Source organism: Rhinatrema bivittatum, chromosome 4, assembly GCF_901001135.1.
Source record: "Rhinatrema bivittatum chromosome 4, aRhiBiv1.1, whole genome shotgun sequence".
In the NCBI taxonomy this organism is placed as follows: domain Eukaryota; kingdom Metazoa; phylum Chordata; class Amphibia; order Gymnophiona; family Rhinatrematidae; genus Rhinatrema; species Rhinatrema bivittatum.
The window spans coordinates 311127944-311152980 of NC_042618.1; the positions used below are offsets into that span (position 1 = coordinate 311127944).

A 25037-nucleotide genomic window follows, 5' to 3' on the forward strand; every position below is an offset into this window, starting at 1 on the left:
TCAGAATTCTCCAATGTAGGACTTTTCCAGTCATAGTTCTATAATTTATAATTTTGCTATCCTTTGATTTAAAGTAATATTTCATTGCAAGTTACCAACAGTAGTCCAGGAGGCTGTGACATGCAAATCCCCTACCTTAGTCTCTGACTCATCTACTCAATGGTTATTTAAGCACCTTCAAAGTAAGGGAGGTCTGGCAACCTTTTCAATTTCATTCTGGGTTTCCTGGGCTGGCAGTTCATGTTACATTGCTGCATTTTCCTCTTTTTTTTTCTTTGCTACATTTCACTTAAAAGGTAGCATGCTCTTTAATCCTCGTCTCCCTTTGGGAGGTGGGTTTCACTCTCCCCCACTTAAATTTCTTGTTGTCTTCAACAAAATGCCACTCTCTTGCATGTATCTCCCCTTTAGACTGAAGTCTCAAGGCATTCCTTCATTACTTTGGGGTAATAAGCAGTCAACTGTTTGTGTGCTTTAGTCAGGGGGACATTCACTGGGTTTCCAGGGCTATCATAAGTGAACCTTATTGTGGGCTTCACAGTCCTATCTGTCCTTCTGGGCTTTCAGGATGGTAGTGGAACCAATTCCTCAGCCTCTGTAGCTTCTGATTCTCTTTGGAGGTGAATCTCATCTGTGGCACCTCTTTCCCTTTCTTGTTTCAGGCTGTCCATTCCTCTCTTACCATCTGTCTTTCCTCTCTTACCCTCAGTCCTATCATTATTCTTGGGGGCTTCTCGGATTTCCCTCTCCTGAGTTTCTATTCCCAGGAACTGCCTTACAAGTCCCCATCATGTGCCTGTTGGTTAGGGGTACAGTCTCTCCAATGTGGCTCCCAGGTAAACCTCATATGTACCCCACTTAACTCTCCTTCTGAATCCTCACTATCGTATCCATTATGTCTGTCTTCCAGTGGATACTCAGGAGTCTCTACTAGTTCCTGATGGGGATTCCTGTCAAACTCCCAATGCGGTTGAGTCTCAGGTCTTACTGTTCCCCTTCTTCTTGGTCGAGGTACATGGGTTTCAGCTGTAGCTTGGAGTTCCCCTAGGGGAAATACCAACTGTCTAATGGGCAGGAAATGGTTTCTGTTTACCGTTTTTACTGGTCCTTCACCCCACTCTGGCCTTACCCGGTAAACTGGCAGGTTGTTCAGTTTTTTATCAACAATATAAGGGGTAGATCTTCACCTGTTAGAAATTTTGTGTCTCCCAGCCAGTCCCTAGTTCTCTTAAGAGTACTCTGTCCCCTGCCATCAAGTCATTCTGCCTCATCTTCTGGTCATATTGGTGCTGGTTTCTCTGAATTAATTTGTAGACAGACTCTGCAACCAACCTATAGGCTGCCCCCAACTGTTCTTTTAGACTCTTCACATAACTTTGAAAAGTCTGAGGCAATGACCCATCTACTGAAACCACAAAACACAGATCAATTGTCAGACAGGCATCTCACCCAAGCATCAGAAAATAGCGTGAAAACCCTGTAGGATCATTATATGTGCAGTTGTAAGAATGCACCAAAAGGCTCACATACTGGCTCCAGTTCCTATTTTGAGCTAGCTTCAATGTCCCCAACATGTTCAGAAGTTAAACCTCTCAGGATGTGGTCTCCCTGGGAATGATAGGGAGAGGTGTGTGACTTCCTAACCCCAGCCACTTGCAACATCTCTTTAATGAGTCTGCTTTCAAAATCCCTCCCCTGGTCAGAGTGTATCTGGGCTGGGAGTCCATAGTTCACAAAGAATTTCTCCTATAATACTCAGGCAACAGTTTCTGCTCTCTGGTCCTTGGTGGGGTTTGCCTATCCATATCTGGTAAAATGATCTGTCACAACCAGAATGTTCCCTTTACACTGGGAGTCAATTTTTAAAATCAAGAAGTCTATACACACCAACTCCATAGGGCTTTGGTGCTCTGTGCAGTACCCCATGATCTGCCACTGGAATCCATACCCTCTTGGGGGACTACTCGATCTGTCACTGGGGTCCCCTTCCTCTTAGATGACCACTCAATCTTCCGCTGGGGTCCACAGCCTCCTGGGGGGGGGGGCACTCAATCCGCTGCTGGAGTCCACACCCTTCTGGGGGACTGCTTGATCTGCCACTGGATTTCCCTTGCTCAAGGGGGACCTAGGTTCACCTCCCGATCTGCCACTGGAATCTCCTTTCTTCTGGAGGATCACTCCACCTCCAGATCTGCCACTGTCCTTCAGTTCTTCTCCCTTGGTAGGAGGGTTTTCCCTGGCTTGGGTTTACAGCTCTACTAGGCTCATAGCTTGTTTAGTGTTCAGTGATTCAGGCCCTTCTCAGTCTCAGCTTTCAGTGATTTTAGTTCTGCTAAGCCTGGGCCAATCATTCACTGTTACTCAGCCAAAGAGCCAAGACCCAGGCAGGAACATGGAAAGAGAATGTGGGCACCTCACATCCTGCCTGGCCTTGTTTTCTGTTTTCTGAGAATTGGGTACCCAAGGGTCTGACTCCCTTTGTTAGTCAGGGTGAGAATCTGTTTGCTTCCTAGGACTGTTTTTCAGTACATTTTTTTCTCACAAATCCTTCTCTAATTCAGAATTCTCCAATGTAGGACTTTTCATAGTTCTGTAATTTAGGATTTTGCTATCCTTTGATTTAAAGTGATATTTCACTGCAAGTTACCAACAGTAGTCCAGGGGGCTTGACATGCAAATCCCCTACCTGAGTATCTGACTCATCTATTCAATGGTCATTTAAGCACATTCACAGTAAGGGGTCTGGCAAACTTTTCAATCTAATTCTGGGTTTGGGCTGGTGGCTCATTTACATAGCTGCATTGTCCTCTTTTTTTTCTCTGCACTTAAATGATAGCATGCTCTTTAACCCCTGTCTCCCTTGGAAGGTGGGTTTCATTGATATATAAAGCATTTTTACATTTTTGATATCTGGTAACTATATTGCTTTATATGTTGTAATTAGTTTGTATCTTTCATAGACAAATGTTGAATATTTCTATTTTGTGAAATCACCTTATAGTAAATTTGGAGGATATATTTGGTTTTGGAGTACAGGGGTATAGAAAAATGCAGTAGTGTTTACCCTGATTAATGTTTAAATTGGGAACTTAAATGTAGTAAAGAATTATGCATGATTAATAATAAAAGATAAGTTTTAATTATTTCTTGGTGTTAGGGTTCCCTATCCATTGCATTTGCTTATACCATTGGATGTAAGTAAGAAACAAATAAGTGAGTTAGTTTGAATATTTGCTTCTGTATCTTTTCTTTAATGGGTATTCATCCATATTGTGGTCTAACTTTCAGTGATCACTAATATACAATATTTATTTTCTCTTTGCCTTCTTTTGTGTATATCATTTTGATCATTGCATTCTTTTTTAAGATTCTTGATTGTAATTTGTTAAACTTTGAATAAATCAATCAATAATTAATAAATCACTAATTAAAAAAATAACTTTTAATTAATTCTTGATGCTTGGGTTCCCTAATGATTATATTTGCTTGTACCTTTGGATGTCCGAAAGAAGCAAATAAGTGAGTCAACTGCATCCTATTTATTCAAGTTAAATTTTATCTGTGCTGTTGGGAGTTTTGAGCATGTACACTGAAGTGTGTGGGATAGGAATATACAGTATGGGATAGTAATATATGTGGAATAAGAACAGGTGTAGGAGACGAAACATGTGACAATTTGTTTTGGGATTTTCTTTTGATGAAAACTAATCACTTCTAATCTGTATAATGGAGCACCGTAGTATCAGATCCTGTTGACAGATGATGGTAATAGTTTTTAAGGATGAAAGAAAAGAAATTACCAACTTCAGCTGTGTGCAGGGAATCTTCTCTAATTTGTAAGGCTGAAACAAGGAGTAGATTACAGTTTAATCTCAAAATATTTAATCCATTCCAAGGCTTCAGATAGGGCCATATGGATAGTTGAGAAACCAGAAGAAATGGGCTGCTTAGGACAGGTATTCATCAAATGTGCAATATTCTAATTTCAGTAGCCACAACAATTTGGGCTGTTCTCTCATATTCCATTTGTGGTGCAGGTAGCTGTTTCTTCCCTGGCCCATCCTTAGATGATTCAATGGTGCCAAATGCCTCAGGCGAGATTAAAGCCAAGAATTCCTTACTTGGGTCCAATACAAAGTTGTTATTGATAATATTTACAAATCTACCATCAGGATGTGGAGCTGACTTCCATCTGTAAGGTAGAATGTGTGCTTCAGTAAGGGCTGTGAGATTTTAAGAAAATGTGCGGAGGATTTGTAAGATCTTGTGTCAGTGAAATTGTTTTATTGGCCTGCAGTCGGTGGTATTCTTTGAGAAGATTATGAAATGAGAAGGGAATGAAAGCAGCTGGTTTGGGTACAAGCCATATGCATCATTTCCCAGCTATCCAGGCAGGCCTGCCAGAATCAACAGCCAAACAAAAATTGTCTTACACGCATCTTAATGCAGAGATAACCCTGTACAAGGAGTCTACTGCATTATTATTTGGAGACTGGGTAGATACAATTCATAAATCTTGTTTGCCTAAAAACTGACAGACAAATGAAAAACAAGTAGGAAAGTTCATGCTAGAAGCCATGCACAGTGGCATATATGCCTTTACTTTCCTCTTCCACCCTTCCACTCTCCCAGAATGTCCACAGAGTTGGCAGAACTGGGGAGCACCGATGGCCACAGCTGTGGCAGTTGGGGATTGATTGCCCTCTGCTCCTCCTGTTTCCTCACAAAAACTGTCATGGGGTCTGAGAAGGTGACCACCGGTGGATGCAGAGACTCTCACTGCTCCTCCCACTCTCCTTCTGGGTCCTCGGCTGCCTGGCTTGTAGCGTCCTCAGCCACACATATGCATTTTGAAGTATACAAATGGACCGACAGATAAAAGGTCAAAGCATCCACAATAAGTGCTCTTTCTCTAGTGAAAGGCACCTAAAAAACAGAATGGAAACAATGTCAAATCTACCATATGAAAATACTTTTTTCTATCTGAAAAGCTCAAACCAGCATTTTCAGATGAATTCCTGTATTCCCACTGATTGAGCTGTGTGACAGGTCAAAACTGGGAGTCACCAGCTGCCTCAGTTGGTATAACCAGGGGATGCCTGTTCCCCTGGTTTTGTCACATAGTGGTGCTGAACTCTACTGGATGTGCCAGGATCTACCATTTGTGTCCGTATGTTTTTTTTACACAGTAATCTATTCAATAATTGGGAGACACAACTCTCCTATAATTCTATGTGCAACTTGTAATAACGAAATTTATCAGCAACAAAATTTAAAGGAAGAAGTGGAATGTTTCATAAATTTTTCAGACATTACTTGATTGTAATGCCTTTACACGGTTTTAATCATGAACTTTCCACCTCCAACCTTTTTTAGTTTTTTTGTTGAAATTATAAAGTGCGTTGTGAAATCTCAAGGAGATTAATTGCTATAGTTGCATGTCTAAATTAAAGTGATAATACCGACTTATGTGAAAAAGCATTTCTGGAAGTCCACCCGACAAGGCCTTGTTTCTGACCGTGTCCCGGTCTTTCTTCAGGGGATGTTAATGGACTTAACAAATAGTCGGAATTACTTATCTGAAAGCGAATTACTGAAGACTCTCGCTGGTGGTTAAACTACTCCTTCGATATCCGTATGGTGACTTCCATAAATCCACATCATTTCAGATGTTATGTAGGCTGGTAAGCTCTTAAGATCCAAAATCTCTAGACGGACATCGAGGCTTGTGGTCACCAGCGAGGTGCAACTGTAATCTCCACACTTGTAATAGTTCATCTAAATCTTCGCGAGCCAGTCATCGCTTCGCTGTTTTTCCATGTGAAACGCTGTGTTTCGCTCTCGGTAACGCTCTATGTTTGCTGAAGATTTTTAAAGGGCTTCAGAACCACCCTCTATTCCTCTAACTCAGTGTTTCCCAACCCTCTCCTGGAGGCACACCTAGCAGGTCAGGTTTTCAGGATTGCCGCAATAAATATGCATGAGATTGATTTGCATACCCTGGGTCTCCAATGTATGCAAATCTCTCTCATGCATATTCATTATGGATATTCTGAAAACCTGACTGGTTAGGTGTGCCTCCAGGAGAGGGTTGGGAAACACTGCTCTAACTAACCAATGACTGTTAAAACGTAAAATGACGTTATAACGTGCTTACGTTCAGATCAATGTGCTCCACTCCAGTTCTTCATTAAGTCCCTGTGGAGATTGTGTCTTTAAAGTGAATATCCAAAATGCTTCTCGGTGATTTAACATTGACACGTGATCACCTCCTCTGGGTGACTCTTGGACTTGATCGATTATAGTCCATTGAAGGTCTTTAAACGTATGATGTGACTGCAGACAATGAGTAACTATTGGAGCTTTAACATTTTCAGTTGATATTCGGGACTTATGTTCGTTTAATCTGAGTCGTATGCATCTAGTTGTTCTACCTATATACACCAGGGAACACGGGCAGATAATGGCATATACAACATAGGATGATTCACAATTAGTTAGCCATCTTCTATACACCTTATATTGGGTGGTTGGTTGTACCCAATTTTGTCCCTCTATAGTATTATTGCAATGAGTGCACTGGCCCAGGCTATATTCAGGCACAGCAGTGTGAAGCGGAGTGGGGAGCAGGTGGCCCACAGATACTGTGACATAAAGGCCCAATTGAAAACAAAGATGTCGAACAGGAACAAACATTTATGGCAGACCGGAGGAGGAGCCCCTTGTCCAATAGTGCTGACACCGATGGAGGAGTGCCTCATTCAATGGCTGGGACCAGATGTGTTTGAAGGAATGGCTGAGCAGCTGGAGCCGGAGCTGGTAAGTTTGCCTCACCTATAAATGGCAAGGCTACTACAGTTGTTCACATCATTTTGCATAAGATGCTCACATTGATTGAAATGCAAAGTGCGCATCTGATGCAAAATGGTTTACGTGCATTTCTTGGCTTTGGTACTTATATCTCTTCTTTGTTTCCACAGCTCTCATCCAGATCTCTTCTGGTCCCAGCAATCAAGCCCCAGGAACCAGCAATACAGCAGCACTTTTCCATGTCCCCTTGCTGATGGATGCATAGACACAGTTCCGTGAGGTGGAGGAAGAGGAGGAGGAGCAGCAGCACCAGCCGCCAGAGAACAGAAAGATGCTGGAACCCCTCAGCTCAGCAAGCCCATTCAATGTGAGCTTAAACATATCAGCCTTCATGGAGGAACCCAGTCTTTAGTGGGAGCCACCTAAGCCAGCGCAAACTCTTTCGAGTTCACCACGTCGCCAGCACTAGGCAGCAGGCACTCAGCAGCAGCGGCCCACCAGCCCCCTCATGCCACTTTTGGAGGCCCAAACATCAGCTCGTGCCACGACAAGCACAGTATTGGCACCAGCACTAGCACTGTCACTGCCACCAGCACTGCCACTGCCACCAGCACCAACAGCGACCTTAATGCATGAGCAGCTAGACCAGCTGTATAGGAGATATGGGGTATACCTCAACTACATACAGGCAGAGCTAGTGTGCCTGAGGAGGGTTGTCAACAATCAAACCTGCATAATCAGACGGTAGCACTCTCACAAGCTCTAACAATGGTGACAACATCATTCAACAACATGACCAGCTGTTATTATATTTAGGAGAGTTGTGGGTGGATCCTTGGACCGGTAGCAGATGACCACGCCCCCGGGGGAAGATCCCGAGAGGGACCACCGGTCAGGTTCAGAGTTAGGAGACAGACACACACTAGTTCTTTTATTAGACAGTATACTGAACCACCAGAGGTGGCAGTAGTGAGCTGGAATGCCCGGCTGGGCTGTAGTCCCTCAGATACTGGAACAGTGATCCCTGGAGGCTGAGCTGTAGAGAAACTGAAATATAGTGAGTAGGCAGGGTGTGCAGAGTTCATGGACAGAACCTGATGGCAATGCTCACACAATGTCTCATAGAAGCCCAGGAGCTGGAATGAAGTAGGCCCTCGAGGAGCGAGTATCTGGTTCCAGGGAAAGCTCTGAGAGAGCGATGGTAACTCACAGAAGTAGTAGGCAGCGATGATTTCCAGGCAGAAGTGAATTCCTAAGAAGTCCGGGAACGAGGGCCCTCGAGGAGCGAGTACCGGTTCCAGACTGCAACCTACAAAGTAAGAGAGAACGTGGCCCCTGAGGAGCGGGTACCCCTGGTTAGTCCGAGGAGGCAGAGTAGCATAGATAGAACGAATCCACATCCATTATCCGTATCCGTATCCTTATCCTTGCTAACTCAAGTTGTTAGCAATTCAGAGACTTTTAAATATCTGAAGCGGATGACGTCATCTCAGGGGAACACCCCTGAGGTTCGTGCCACTTCTGGTACTTGAGGCGGGGCCATGCCGCGCGTGTGCCCCAGGCATCAGATCAACATGGCAGATTGCAGCGTCAGGCCGGTCCGGGGACGCTGGACAAGGACGACCGAAAGACGCCGGTGCAGCCAGCCTTCCATCAACCCCGGAGGGAGTCGCCAATGCGGTAAGGTAGGCAGAGTGGAGACGTCGGGCAGCGACGGTCGCAACACCAGCTTACTCAGATCTTACAATGCATGCCTGAGCCTCCACCTGTGCCTTCCCTAGCATCCCAGGTCTCTATGTCCCACAGCATTCCCCAGCCCGAGAGACAACACAGGAGTAGGCCTCACAAAGACATGCTGCCCCAAAGTGGCAAGCCATGCCATGGCAAAGAGCCATGAAGCAGCAAAACTGCTGATATTTTATGTCAACTAACAAGACTTGTCCAAAGAAGCCTGGCCAGACCTCTGTACAGAGTTCCTTTGCCCGCTAGATGGAAGAAGCCTGCTGGGCCCATCCTAACTACAGAGCTCCTATGCCAGCTAGATGGAAGAAGCTTGCTGGGCCCATCCTGACGACAGAGTTCCTGTTCTGGCTTGTTGATGGGGATGGTCTACTGTCTGGCAATGTTGTCCTGCTGTCTACTTTTAAAGCCCTTCTCGATGTTCTGCCATACTCCAGCCTCCTTGATGAAGTCTCCAGTCATGGTCCAGCTACTGTCTCTTCTCATCATGACTCATCTCCTGCTCCTGATGCTTGTGTCTGTATCATCTCATGTCATCCTACTGCTGCCTCCATGCTGGTGTATCTTCCCATCTCACCTCATGTCATCCTGTTCCTGCTTCCATGCTGCTGTGTCTTCTCCTGGGGCTTTTGCCTCTATGCTTCTGGGTCTTCTCCTGGGTCTCCTGCCTCATGCTGCTATGTCTTCTCCTGGTCCTCATCCTCTATGCTGCACTCTTTGGTCCTGGTCCTGCTGCTTTCTTGTTGACCTCTGCTACCTTGGTCCTTAGGCTTTCCCCTTGAATGCACTCTTTCAATATGGACTGTCTGGGGCCTTCTTCTTGAACTCTGCTGCCTTGGCCCTTAGTCTGTACACTTGAGTGCATTCATTCAACATGGACTATCTTAGGCCTTCTTGTTAACATCACATAGTTGTGCTGCTATCAGCTCTAACATTAGAGCTGTACTGTAGCTATTGGGGTGCCAATTCCACTTTCAATTTGCTTTGCTGTAATCATGATTGTGCAAAAGGATAAGATGGTAAGACTGTATATGTAATGTTGCCATTTGGAACTATGTATGTACAGGTCTACACTTAATGTGCTTTTCATTTCAGTTACAATTTCATATGCAATCTGATATTTTGTCCTTAGAGAATGTGATTACCAAAGATGTTGGCTTGCTTTCAATCTGTTGATGACATTTGTTTTGTAATAAAGTGGTCACAGGGTGGAAAAAAAACTTTCCAGTTGTCTGTTTTCACTGAGTGCTTTTTGTCTTAAGGGTTGACTAGGTCAAAGGTTTGGGATCCACATGACCTTGCATGCTAGAATGCCAGTGGCCATTCCAACTAGACACTTTTCTGGCAGGCAAGACCATATGGCCTAGACCCTACAACCAAAAGCTCATTGTATGCTCCCAAGGAAGCTAGCAAGAGCTAAACAGAAAGCTTCTTACTGTGGAGCTTCATAACTGGCTCCAGTTGCCTTCTCCAGAGAGCATATTCTTAGCTAACTCTTGGGTACATGATCATGCATATGAGATGGGCACTAACTAGCTAGTGTTCACCTCCATATGCAGTCTGATGGAATAGGTATAGAAATGCTTGGCTAGAGGTGCAGTAGCTATGTCTTCATTCTGTTGGGCTGTATAGCAATGTGAATGTTGTTGGGCTGTATAGCAATGCGAAGATCAAGGTGCAGTATAACCAACCATTGGTCTCTTCCATTGTAATGATATATCAACTCTGACCAAACAATGGGCCTTCTCTCTGGCTCTGGCATCAAATGCTATCATGAAATATATCTTTAGTCAGAGAGCTACTTGAAAAGTACAAAAAGCCCTAGGTGTCTCCTCTCTAGGAAGCATAAAAATGCAGCTGCAGGGACCAGAGACAGAGAGTACATAGTGTAGCTGTAAAGCTTGTGTGGTGTTAAGGGGAAGTTACACTAATCACCCCACAAGACTTAACATTGAGCCTTTTACTTGGGTCCTCACTCAACTTAAAAGGCAATCTAGACAAAACCCTTTTTAGGTTTCACACTAAAAATGTCTTCTACTTGCAAGTTGCTCTAACACCATGTTGGCAGCTGTATGACAACTGAGGAGTGAGGAAGTTGTGTAAGTTAGAGAATCCACACAGCCCAAGGGCAGACAGCTATGAGGCCTGCTGTTGCTTGGGACCAGGCAGATCTCCACAGACTAGCTGCCATCTCTGCACTGGCCTGGCTAGTAGATCTGGATAATACATGTTCATTAAGGATATGGGGATTCTCAAACCTACACAACTTCCTCACTCCTCCTCAATTGTCACACAGCTGCTGACATGGTGTTAGAGCAGCCTACAAGTTGACAGAGATGACTAATGCAAAGGTTGGTTAGTGGACAAGAGATGCGGCAAACGTTTGCAGCTAAACCTGTCCCCTAAAGTCAACAGCAGATATGTGTCATCACTTCTATGTATGCACACAAAACTTTTATATGGCAGAATCTTTGGATGCCTAACCTGCCAGCTAATACATATGGCAGAGTAAGTCTCAAATGATGTGACCTGATGTATCAGCCTCTATGTCAATTGTGCAGGATATGTTCTACAGAGAGGAGGGTAAGTAGGCCACTGTGTCGAAAAAGGGAACCTCTAATAGGAGTGTGGCAGGCCTCAAGCCCCACTCCCTCAAATCAGCTAACCCTCCCTGGTACCTGCAGCTCCTGGAATCATGTGCATACCCAAATAACAGGACAATTAGGCCCACTCTACTTCAGTTACTAGGTGGAAGAGCCTTCGGGTCCGGGTGGGGGGGGGGGGGGGGGGGGGGGGGAGGTGTACACTACAGGCAGATACCTACTCATCCAGAAATGTGACACACTATATCTGAGGTCTGAAGCTGGCAAGTTTCACAACCCCTCTATCTCCCTACACAAAGAATAAACTGTGAGGGTCCTAAGTGGAATGATTTTTGATTAAGCATCAGGCCATTTTCTCCCCATCCAATACAGTCATATCTCTAAGGCACCCCTTGTAAAGAGTGGAAAAACAGGCTTGCCAATAGTTTGGTGAGCTCTGGTATAGTGTGGGACCTTTCCATGACCGGATCCAGATCACCACGGATTTCTTCTTATAATTCCAGGATAGCTTGAGAGCTGAGGTGATACCTTCTAACCACATAATCTTCTGGCATGTCCATCAATGAGGCTCATGGAGGAAAGTTGTGTTCCCTGTATCTTCTCTACCATGGCCACCTATATGACAAGTGATGCTGTAGGCCACGACCTTCTCCCTCCAGGGCCACTGGCTTCAGCTCCAATGCAGGGACTTCCCTAGGAGAAGTTGGAACTTCCCTTGCCTGCTCTTGTAGTTGTTGTTGTTCTTGTTGTATTCTGTGATGAGCATCCTGAAGCAGCCAGTATCCCCAAATAAGTAAACTTGCCACAAACATAATAGGTTTAGGAAGACAGGCCATGTAAGAAAAGGTGTTTTTATTGGCCCAGCAGGGCATTTTAAATGTGTCTAATACAAGGCCTTATTTTATCGCACACGATAATAGCCACGATTTGTGATAATGGGCACTGTAGCATGCTATACATTTTTTTCCCCTTTACTGCAAAAAAAAAAAAAGGTGTAATTATTTCTGATGTTAAATCCCACATTATTGTGTGTTAATTTATCGCAGAATATGGTAGGAGGCCCTAATTTGCATTAACTCCTCCTACTTGCATACTCAAATTAAAATTTGCATGCTGGCTAGTGTTGTGACGCATGTTAGACCCCATTTAACGTGCATTAGGGCCCTAACACATTTTTATAAATGACCCTGATAGTTTAAAAAAAAAAAAAGAGGGTACAATGGGGGCAGGGCATGCACATTCCAGGGTGGGGCAAGTTCATTTCTGCGCAAATATACTTGTGCTATTGATCAGATGTAAGTCTGAATAAAATTATTTTTACCCATATATGAAGTGCTTGAGTGGTCTGGGTACACTGTGGGGAATGCAGGCTAAAGAACCAGGGGTGTCATGATGACCTAGAAATAGACTGGGCATACTGGTGGCCACACTGATTAAACTGGTCATTTCCTTTACGCGTGCATGTTTCAAAATCTACTCACTTGTGTGTGTAAATGCCAACTATTCCCTAGCTGCTCACATCCATACTTAACATTAGGAGCATACGGACATGCGCAAGGCCTATTTTATAACATGTGTGCATACTTGTAAATAGGATAGAAGATTTCAGCGTACGTTGCTGCGCTCCCATATACACATATATTGGGGCATGCATGCTCGTTTCAAAGTTAGCCTCCCTTTAGCTTAGTGGTAGAGTTCCTGGTTTGGAGCCAGAAGGTTCCAGGTGCAGATCCCAAGATCCCCAGTTAGAAAAAGAAGCTGTGGCATTGTAGGGAGCACTGAACAAGCACAACATTGAATCAAGAAAGGTTTACAACAGTTATTACTGAATACTTGCCAAACTTCAGGCCTGTAAAATGTCTATAAATTAACTGGTAATAAAGTCTTTTGGGTTTCCTTGATCAAAGCATTCTGGCCCCGGAAGAGATGGATGTTCTTCTGCCAGCTCCAAGTTTCCACATTATTTATCCATATATTCATTGCTGAATTTGTCTGCAGTTTTCCACATTAATAGAATCGTGGTAAAGTGCCAACACTTTTACTCCATGTAAGAGACATATTTCACCATTTTTATTAAGATTTGTAAAATCGGCTAGGAGGGAGCATGCACCTTCTTTTATAGACAGAATTTATGCAGCAGTTCACAAGACGTTTTGCTTCATTTATTCTTTGGAGTAGAGATATTTCCTATGATTCCCTCTAAGGAAAGGCTAAAGAGGTTAGGAGTCTTCAGCTTTGAGAATAGATAGTTAAGGGGAGATATGATAGAAGAATATAAAAGCAATGAGTGGAGTGGAATGACTAAACATGAATCACTTGTTTGCTCTTTCAAAAAGTCTAGGGCACATACATTGAAGTTACTAAGTTGTACATTCAAAACTAATAAGAAAATATTTTTTTACTTAATGCACAATTAAGCTCTATAATTCATTGCCAGAGGATGTGGTGAAACTTGTTAGTGTAGCTATGTTTAAAAAAGATTTGGACAAGTTCCTGGAGGAAATGTTTATAAACCATTATTAAGATGGAGTTGCAGAAATCCACTGCTTATCCCTGGGATAAGCAGCATGGAATCTATCTACCCCCTGGGATCCTGCCAAGTACTTATGACCTGGATTGGCCACTGTTGGAAATAGAATACTGAGCTTAATGGACCTTTGCTTTGACCTAGTATGGCAAATCTTAGGTGCTTATGTTCTTACTATTCTGCAGGCTGCTTTTCCAAATAAATATGTTGTGAAAAAAGGATGTTTATAGATTATTGAAACTGTTGGCTTAGTTTTAATTAGATTGACCAGGTTCACGAAAACCTACTGAATGGAACCTTCAGGAGTTGGAAGATTATGAGGTTAGTTTTCAAAATACTTTCAGCATTTAATTTAGGTCCCTAAATGTAGGTACATTTTCAGTTGAATTTAGAGGCCTAAGTTTCATCTAAAAAATTAGCTAAATATAGGCCTGCAATTCATTTTTCTAGATTTAAGAGCCTAATGTTAAAAATAAATGCCAAGAGGCCAATTTTCAAATAAGGGCTGAGCGCCTAACTTAGCTGGCCAAATTTTGGGCCTGATTTATAAGGCATTTCTCCCATTCTGTGCCTATGGCAAAATGCCTTGATGAATCAGGCATTTTGATTGGCTAAGCTGATTTTTGTCCGAAGCTAGCGAGACAGACTTTCAACTAAAAAGCATCCTAAATCTAGCCAGCTAAAAGTTAACTGGATAGGTTTAGGGGATGCAAACCATAATCTTAAACTTAGCCAGATAGTACTGAGAATGAGAGCTAGCTGGTTAATCCCTCTCCTGTTTTCAGAAATGAAAGTTAAAGCATAGACAAAAAGTCCCTCTAATGCCAACTTCTTCCTGCCCAACTTTAATGAAAGCAGGGCGGGAGTCCTTCTGATCCTCGCACCTGCCTGCTCTTGCCCTAGTCTTGTTAAACTTCTGGAAGTGAGAGGTGGGAAGACTACAGGGACTCTCATCCTGCTCTTAGGTTGGGTGGGAGGGTAGAAGGATATTGTAGAGGGAGAAGTTTCATCAGCCTTGGCCAGCCAGCCAGATAGATATAGGCCTGCTATTGCACTACCTAGATTTTGCCGACTGAGCTAGGCAGCTAGCACTGAAGATCTATGCTAGAGGCCTACCTCTCTTTCCTGCCTTAACCCAACCATCTGGACTGCCCAGAATTTGAAATGTATAGCTTAACCATATATAGAGCAATATTTAACTGCTGGATGGCTTGCAAATTTACCCGGATAAACCTTTTCAGCTTAATTTATTGGGATATTCATTAGCAGCACAATGGCAATGCTGATTATACCTATTTTAAAGATAGCTGGATAACTTTATCCAGCTAACTGTAAGACTGCTCAATGACATGACCAGAGTCAGCTGGATAAGTTATGCAGCCAAATGAATACTAGAATTAGCTGGATAACTTACCCTGCTGGTGTTTACCATGGAATACACGCTGGGGTAGATTTACAAACACGGCGCGTTCGTGTACTTTTGTTGGTGCTCCAGGCGCAAACAAAAGTACGCGGGATTTTAGTAGATACGCGCGTAGCCGCGCAAATCCAGGATCGGCGCGCGCAAGGCTATCGATTCCGTATAGCCGGCGCGCGCCGAGCCGCGCAGCCTACCTCCGTTTCCTCCGAGGCCGCTCCGAAATCGGAGCGGCCTCGGAGGGAACTTTCTTTTGCCCTCCCCTCACCTTCCCCTCACCTTCCCCTACCGAACCCACCCGCCCGGCCCTGTCTAAACCCCACCCTTACCTTTGTCGGGGGATTTACGCCTCCCGGAGGGAGACGTAAATCCCCGCGCGCCAGCGGGCCGCTAGCGCGCCGGGACGCGACCTGGGGGCGGGTACGGAGGGCGTAACCATGCCCCCGGGCCCACCCCCGAAACGCTCCCGACACGCCCCGAAAACGCCGCGCGGATCGGGCCCGCCCCCGACACATCTCCGACATGCCCCCTCTGAAAACCCCGGGACTTACGCGAGTCCCGGGGCTCTGCGCGCGCCGGTAGGCCTATGTAAAATAGGCGCACCGGCGCGCAGGGCCCTGCTCGCCTAAATCCGCCCAGATTTAGGCGGATTTAGGCGAGCAGGGCTCTTAAAATCCACCCCTTAGTTTTTGGGTACTTGCCAGGTTCTTATGGCCTGGATTGGCCACTGTAGGAAACAGGATGCTGGGCTTGATGGACCCTTGGTCTGACTCAGTATGGCATGTTCTTATGTTCTTATGTTCTTATCTACCTAACTTAATTCCACCCTGGAATGCCTGGTTATTATTGGCTAAATTTTAGCTGGATAATGAATTATCCCGCTGATATCTAGATGGATAAGTGCCCAAAATATTCAAAAGTCAGCATTTTACCAGATAACTCACAAGTTATCTGGCTAAATGCCTATGAATATGAATCCCTAAATGCCTAACTTTTCTGTGTAGCCACCTACGTTTTAGGACCTATATTTAGCTTTATGGTGAATAAAACGGAAAATGTCAAAATGCCTCTGTATTGCTCCATGATGAGACCGTACCTTGAGTACTGTGTACAATTCTGGTCACCACATCTCAAAAAAGATATAATTGCGATGGAGAAGGTACAGAGAAGGGCGATCAAAATGATAAAGGGGATGGAACAGCTCCCCTATGAGGAAAGGCTGAAGAGTTCAGTTTGGAGAAGAGATGACTGAGGGGAGATATGATAGAGGTCTTTAAAATCATGAGAGGTCTACAACGGGTAAATGTGAATCGGTTATTTATGCTTTCAGATAATAGAAGGACTAGGGGGCATTCCATGAAGTTAGCAAGTAGCACATTTAAAACTAATTGGAGAAAATTCTTTTTCACTCAATGAATAATTGAGCTCTGGAATTTGTTTCCAGAGGATGTGGTTAGTGAAGTTAGTGTAGCTGGATTTAAAAAATGTTTGGATAAGTTTTTGGAGGAGAAGTCCAATAACTTCTATTAATCAAGTTGTCTTAGAAAATAGCCACTGCTATTACTGGCTTCTGTAGCATGGGATCTACTTAGTGTTTTGGTACTTGCCAGGTTCATGTGGCCTGGTTTGGCCTCTGTTGGAAACAGGATGCTGGGCTTGATGGACGCTTGGTCTGACCCAGCATGGCAATTTTTTATGTTCTTATAGGCCTCTAAATTTTCAGAGGGGCTGATTTGGGGATCCAAGACCCTAACTTAGGTGTCTAAACCATTTTCATCTTGTTTAGGTCATCTGTGACTTCTAGACAGTGATATCTTAAGCAAGCACTATGCGTGTTCCAGAAAGCTCATTTGAGTCCTTTTGGTGCTGATGCAGGCAACTCTTCCACCCTAGGTTTTCCTTGCTGTGTTTTGTTGATAAACGATATCTCTTCTCCCCACAGGTCAGAGGAGATCTATTAGAAGAAACTCTGGCAAAATGGTCAGAATATAAAGAGCAGTGTAATAAGAAGCTGGAATCTGATAGAACTATAAAAACTGGTAAGGAACTGAACAGGTCAGTGTGTATGTGTAGTCTATGTGCTCTATAAGAAGTGGAGAAATAGAACCACCCTGCAGCCCCCCCCCCCCCCCCCCCCCCATTTCTCATTGGGGAATGGGTTGAGAGGAAGATAGACTTCAGGGCCCTGCTGGTATTTACCAAAAAACATAGGCAGTTGGTGTCCTATCACTACACTCTATACAAAGCTGGCGAACCAAGCAGGGCTAGTATTATCTTTTCTGGTGCCCTGTGCAAATGATTACTGTGCTATACCCCTTCCCCCATCTTGTGAATTCTAATGGATCCCTTCACAAATTTCCTTTTTCCCCAGCAATAATGGTAAACACCATTTACAGGTATGGTGGGGTCAGAGTAAGGTGATCATATTTTTTGTGGTTGAATCTGGGATACTTGATCCCCATAGTGCCAGTAGTGAGAAAAACAGTTTATTTGTGGATTGTCCCCATGGAAAATTATAGTATTCTACTCTACAAATATATCTAAAACTACTCAGCTCTACAATCCAGTCCTTCGGAAATCATATGTGCTTATCCCATACTTTCTTGAATTAAGATACTGTTCTTGCGTCCACCACCTTCACTGGAAAACTGTTAAATGCCTCCAGCACCCTTTCTGTAAAGAAAATAGTTCTTTAGATTACTCCTGAGTTTACCCCCTTTCATTGCTACTATAAAATGATGTCGTGTAGATCCTTTTCCTTAATGGTGACTCCTAATGTGTAAACTTGCATTATATAGCGATAAGTACATCAGTTTGCACTTGTCCACATTAGATTTCATTTCCCCTTTGCATGCCCAGTCTCCCAGTTTTGCAATGAATTTTTGCAATTTCTCACAATCCTTTTGTAATTTAACCACTTTGAATAATTTTGTGTCATCTGTAAATTTAATCACCTCACTTGTTGATCCCATTTCCAGGTCATTTATAAATATATTAAAAAGCAGTGGTTCCAGAACAGATCCCTGGGGCACTCCACTATTTACCTTTTTCCATTGGGAAAATTAGGCATTTAGCCCTACTTTCTGTTTTCCATCTTTTAAGAGTTTTAATCCTCAATAGGACACTGCCTCTTATCCCATGACTTTTTAATTTCCTAAGAAACCTCTCATGAGAGACTTTGTCTAATGCTTTCTGGCATAACATTCCCAGCAACAACAGGCAGCCAAACAGCCCACTGGTTTCTGGCATAACATTCCCAGCAACAACAGGGCAGCCAATCAGCCCACTGGGAACCTGTTATCCCAGGATTGTGCGTGCATTCTCCTAACCACCAATGTGAGTAAAATCTTTCTAAAAAAAAAAAAAAAAAGTTAAGTGCAGGTAGCTGCTGCCCTTTCTACTTTTTGGAGGTGGGGGAAGAAAGTGTGTGTGAGTGAGCAAGAAAGTGAGCATGTGAGTGTGTGATCATATGTGAGTGAGAGTGTGCTAATGAGCATTTGCGTGTGTCTGTTAGTGAGCATGTGAGAAAGTCTCTGTGTGACTGAGCATGTGTGTGAGTCAGTGATCCTGAGATTGCCAGCAGTCTCCCTGTTTTGTCCAAAATTATTGAAAAAGTAGTTTTGACTCCATCTCATACTTATTTGGAAAAAAACTGCTGTTTTTCATCCAAAGTAATCTGGTTCCTGGAAAGGCTACAGCATAGAATCAGCACTAACTGTACTACTAAATGAGTTTAATTTAAATCAGGATAAAGCCAGGTTTCACATTACTCATGAGTGCGCCTTTTCTATCACAGCTCCAACTCTATAGAACTCTTTTCCTATAGATATTAAGCAATGAGATTTATTTAATAAGTTCAGAAAACAGATTAAGATGTTTTTATTTAGTTTGACCTATAATTAATTTTGTGCTTTTGTTTATTCATTTCAATATCTTTAGTATTCATTTAACATTTTTTAACAGTTAGCTAAGGTTTTTTTAGCGTATTTATTTTGATTGCTTTGTTATTATGTTTTATCCATTTTATGTCGTCTCATGTTTATTTGTTCCACTATATTATGAATGTAAATTTATTCACCGCCTAGACCTCACAGTGTTAGGCGGTTTATAAATTCAAATAAATGTAAAATGTAAAGGTAAGATATATTGATCATGTTTTTGGATATTGATTTAGCCTTTACTAGTCAATCACTAGCTCTAGCTCAGGCACCTGGCTGCCATTGATCTAAAACAGTGGTTCTCAACAGGTGTGTTGGGACACACTAGTGTGTCACAAGGTCCTGGGAGATGTGACACAGGGCCAGAATGAGGCTGATGTTTCCTCACCAGCCTACTGGGAATTGGTTGGCTTCTCCTTTATCAGGCCTGATGAGAGGCTACTCTTGCTTCCTTTTCCTCTTTCTGGCTCTGGGAGGCTGTTTCCTCATTCATCCAGATCAAAGCGAGACATTGCCAACTCCTGGGTCCAATGGAACACTAACTTTATCTACCCCCACTGGACCTAGAAGTGATGCTGCTGATGTTGTCTTCACTCTATGGGAATGGGGCAAAGAAGGTTGGAGGTACTGGGCAGGGAGGTGGAAGAGAACAGGCAGGGGTGTGAAAAGGTAGTTGGACAAGGATGGGGAGTAAGGGGATAGGGAGGGTTGAGCAGGGGAGAGAGGAAGCACAGGGAAGAGGATTTGGGGGTCAGAAATGCTGGACAGGGATGTGTGAGGGTATGGTTTAAATGGAATAATTGGGAGAAATGAGGAATGATGGGAGCATGGATGCAAAAGCCATAATATGTCAGTTTTGGGAATATGCATTTCTTCTCTCTTTGTGCTTTGCTTAGTGTAGGAGAAAATATATTTCTGTTTCTATTATTCCAGTTTTGACTGCATGCAGAGTGGCTTTTTGGGGTTTCCATTCCAGTTTTTGTCTCCACCTTTTTAATTTGTGATCTTTTATTCTGTATTTGGAGAAGGCCTGTTCTGTGTGTGTGACCAAGGTTAGGTATTTTATTAATATGTAGGCATTTGTATCAGTTTTATTTGTTGTGTTTTCTCAGTAGGACATGCATTGGTGGTGCACTGCTGCCTTTTCATTGGTAGGCTATTGCTGTTTGAATCCTCGGAGTTAGTGTTGTTATGGTATGGCAGGTTTGCTAAACATGTGCTGAGCATTTTTTTTTTCAGGTTTTGTATTTAACAATGTGCCTGGTAGTAGAAAGAGATTTTTTTTCTGATACTGAAATGATACCAGTGTCAAAATATCTTTTTTGTTTGTGAGTTGTTTGGAGAAATATCCTAGCTCTACAATGCACCTTTTGGGGATCGTGGGATTCCTGTGGATGCAGAGTATATGTTTAAATTTATCTCCATGATGGTCATGTGTTCAGTGTGTCACTCATGTGAGTCTCATCTATCAGGTGCGCCCCAAAAGAAAAAAAGGTTGACAACCACTGATCTAAAATATACCATATTAAGTTGTAGGTTGAGCTCTTTTCTTTCCAGGATAACTTACCAAGTTGATTGGAATTATCTATCGTTCGGCATTTGGATTGTGGTGTTCCTCGAGGTGTCATCTTATCATCTACTTTGTTTAATATATACTTTTCACCATTAACTAATTCAAAGTCTAGGCTTTGGATACTTTCGCAACATGAGCAGTTTTGGGGGTGTTCTCCCAGGATAAAGGTGCCCAACCAAAGCCATGCAAGCTACTTACAAGTTACTTACTTTGTTCTATCAGCCAAGGACCAGACCATTTTTCACTACAACACTTAAATTTAATTTCCATACAATTTGGGTATAACATGGCTGCAACATAAACACATACATCAACTTTAATAACACATACATTAAAATTCAAACATACATTTCAATGATCAATATTGCCACTTCAATAACTAGTGTTATTATTTGTGATATTTGTGGGTGGATCCTTGGGCCAGTGGCAGATGATCACGCCCACGGGGGAAGATCCCGAGAGGGGCCACTGGTCAGGCTCAGAGTTGGGAGACAGACACACACTAGTTCTATTATTAAACTGTAAGTGAACCACCAGAGGTGGCAGTAGTGAGCTGGAAGAGCCTGGCTGGGCAGTTGTTCCTCAGGCACTGGAACAGCGATCCCAGGATGGCTGAGCTGTAGAGAAACTGAAATATAGTGAGTAGGCAGAGAATGCAGAGTTCAGGAACAGAAACTAGATGGTAACACTCACACAATAGTCTCTTGAGGCAGCCCAGAGGCTGGAATGAAGTAGGCCCTCGAGGAGCGAGTACCTGGTTCCAGGGAAAGCTCTGAGAGAGAGATGGTAACTCACTGGTGTTGTAGGCAGCGGTGACTTCCTGGCAGAAGTAGTATTCGGTAGCAGGTCCAGGAACATGGGCCCTCGAGGAGCGAGTACCGATTCCAGACTGCGACCTGAAAAGTAAGAGAGAGAGCGAGGCCCCCGAAGAGCGAGTACCCCTGGTAAAGTCCGAGGAGGCAGAGTAGCAAGGTATGCAGAGAGCGAATCCCATCTGCAGCGATACCTGGAAGAAGCTAGGAAAACCTACCCTTGCTAACTCAAATAGCTAGCAAAAACGAAGACCTTAAGTATCCGGTGAAGATGTCACCTCAGGGGGATGCCCCTGAGGTTCACGCCTCAGCAGGTACTTGAGTCGGGGCTGTGCCGTGCACGCGCCCTTAGGCCTCAGGAGAACATGGTGGAAGGCAGCGTCTAGCCGGTCCGTGGATGCCGGAGGAGGTCGGCAAGATGACGCCACGGCAGCCAAACTTCCATCAACCAAAGAGGGAGTTGCCAAAGAGGTAAGGAGGGCGGAGTGGAGATGTCGGGCAGCGACGGTCGCAACAACTAGTTCATTGCCTGGGGTCACTAGCGTCCAGTCCTCATATATCCAGTCATATATCAAGCCCAAACACCCAATAATGGCCTCCATATCTGCGTCGATCTTATATATTTATTGTCCTTCTGATGTGGACTTCCAGGCCTATAGAGAAGGTTAGCGGCTCCTCCCCCTCAAAGCTAGTGCCAATACTGTAGTATTCCCCCAGCCATTGAAGTTGTGAGATTTGCAACACTTGCTCTTTCTATCTCACCTTAAGAGAGTAATTTTACTTCTGGGGCAATATTCTGACCCCCTCGATGCCATTAGGCATCGCTAGATGCTGGAGACCCTGCCACTGCCCCTTGGTAACGACTTTTGTTTGCCAAGGGGCTCCCTCCAACTTCACCGCTGCAGCCATGGTTCAGCAACAGAACCTTTAAAAGATCTTGCAAATCACTGTTAAAGATATCTAGCCCAATGTCTGACAAATGCACTCCATCTGGACAGTATAGGCCGGTGCAATTCTCATCAATCAACTCATGCCTATTGCAGATAGCTCGAACAATGGGCATGAATCTGCACATTCACTTGTTGATCTTATTCCTTGTTCTTTCAAGGGCCTGATATGAATGCTCCTCCTTCCAGACATGCTGTGGTGTAATGTAGGACCGAATGATGCTAACCTCCAGGAATAGGTCGGCCATGGATATACAATCCTTCTGCATCCTTTGAACAAGCTGGACACTAGGTGATGATGCCTAATTGTTGTCTTCCATATGGAGGATAAAAGTCCAAGGTGGGGCTAATTTGTCTTTCATCTGAAACTTCAGGGGCATCACCAGGTCCCATCTCATCCCAGGGCATCCTTTCCAAATCAGGAATATTCTTTGTGCAGCCAAATGCAAGTGCTTACCTAATGGCCTTTCTTTCATGCATTTTTTAGCCCATTTAATGAAACATAGAAATATAGAAATGATGGCAGAAAACAACCAAATGGTCCATCCAGTCTGCCCAGCAAACTTATGATAGTATCTGCTGTGCCGTGTAGGTTACCCCATGCTTATCTGTTTCCCAGACTATAAAATGTCAATGCCCTTGTTGTTTGCTGTTGAATCCAGTTCCCTGTTATGCCTAGCTGTTGAATCAGAGAGCAATGTTTGAGTTTCATCAAAGTATCAGTCTTATTGGTTAAGGGTAGTAACTGCCGCATCAGCAAGTAACCCACATACTTGTTTCCCCAGACCGTAAAAGTTGGGACCCTCGGTTGCTGAACAAATCCAAATCCCTTTTTCCCTCTGCCATTGAAGCAGAGAGCAATTATGGAGTTGCATCAATAGAATCAAGGCTTATTGGTTAAGGGAAATAACCACTGCGCTATCAAGTTACTCCATGCACTCTTTTCTTCATTTCCATTCTTTAGCCTTTAGGGATCTACAGTATTCATCTAATACTCTTTTGAATTCTTTCACTGTTTTGGTTTTCACCACCTCCTCTAGAAGGACATTCCAGGCATCCACTGCCCAACCCAGATGAGGCACATTTGCAAGGCCATTCCTGAAATTAAACATTATTAGGGTGACTGGTTCTCAAAATATTCTCTTGGTCTCACATATAATTGGAACTTCCAGGATTACCATCGACCAACAAACATTATATCTTCCTGTGGCAGTCAAGGCCACACTGATTCTAAAGGAATGTGATATTTAGTACTTGTCTCATAAGAAAGTTGACTTCACTGCCAATTTTAATTCCTTCAGGAACTGGAAACAAGTCAGAGGGTGACCGTTCTTGTGTATAAGCAGAGCTCCTTTTTATGAGGGGCGCATTGTCAGGAAAGACATCATGCTTTTTACTGGGCAGGTGCTGTCCCTCTGTATCCTGTATAGCTCAGCCTCAGTGCCCGTCCCTGCTTGGTCGGTTGTAGACTTCTTTAATAATACCACAATGACTTTGTTCGGATAGACCAAGATGCTTTCAAACTGGAGGCTGCCATATTGAGGCCTACTACTGGACTGAGTCATGGCATTGAAAGCGAGTGATGAAAGATCAGCAAAATAATGTCAGTTGTGATAGGTGCCACATATCCCGAGCTTTTATTGAGGACTGGCCCCAACCTTTCTTTCATCTTTCGAACTACGAAGTTAGATAGAGAGTTACGATATCCAAGTGACTTGGAAAAGAAAGGTATGCCCGCTAGTCGAGTCGCCCCTCTGGACTGCACCATGCCCTTGTTCTTACATTGCATAATGTATTAGAGCAGGGTTTCCAGCAGTATGGGCCATGTTCAAACCTCGTCATTACTTGCCCAAAATTTCTGGAAATCAAGGAGAGTGTCCCAGTAATTCCATCTTGTGTTGATACACAGCGAGTTCAGGATCATTCTCCAAAATTTCGGGGGGTGAAATCTCCATATCTCTGGTGGGGCTGGTGATGATGTCGCCAGTATCCTGAATGCCACCCACTGGAATCAGGAGAGAGAATCAGCAATACAATTCTTATTGCTCGACACATGCATGGTATGAAAACAGATATTATTCAGCAAACATTTCAATAGAATTTCCTTCATCAGCACCCACCTTGCCATCCTGGCCGACAGCCTATTTATAGATTCAACCACGGATATGTTATCAGACCTAAAGACGATGCTTCTGTTACACAGCTGAGTCCCCCATAAAGTTAACGTGACCATTATGGGGAATAACTGAAGAAAGGTGATATCATGCATGTCTCCCAAAGTGTGCCAAGCATCAGGCCATGCCTCTCTGCACACCATGATCTTCTAAAATAGTTGCTGAAGCCTAGCTCACTGGAGGCATCTGTATAGAGCTCCAGCTTGTTATTGTAGCTGGGTGAGTTCTGCCAGATTGCCAATCCACTGAAAGAGCGCATGAATTCCTCCCATATCCTTAAGTCCTGTTTTATTGCCTTGGTCACTCGAAAATGATGGTGTTTCCTCATATGCCCTACCATGGCTAAGGTGAGCCTTCTCATGAATATCCTCCCCATGGACATTACCCTACATGCAAAACTGAGGAGCCCCAACAGCAATTGGAACTGCCCTAGTGTGGCCTTCCTACTCCGTCCCATTATTATGATGACTTCCTTCAGCCTCAACACTTTCTTAGG

At 43.7% G+C, this 25037-nt stretch overlaps 1 protein-coding gene across 1 annotated transcript in view; it reads left to right on the forward strand.

Moving 5' to 3' along the window:
- The window catches only part of GLP2R (glucagon like peptide 2 receptor), a 226302-nt gene that overhangs the window by 14245 nt on the left and 187020 nt on the right, over positions 1-25037 (forward strand). Inside the window, exon 2 of the mRNA XM_029600258.1 lies at positions 17040-17136. Within this exon, the coding sequence (XP_029456118.1) occupies positions 17040-17136 (97 nt within the window). The remainder of the gene's footprint in view (positions 1-17039; positions 17137-25037) is intronic.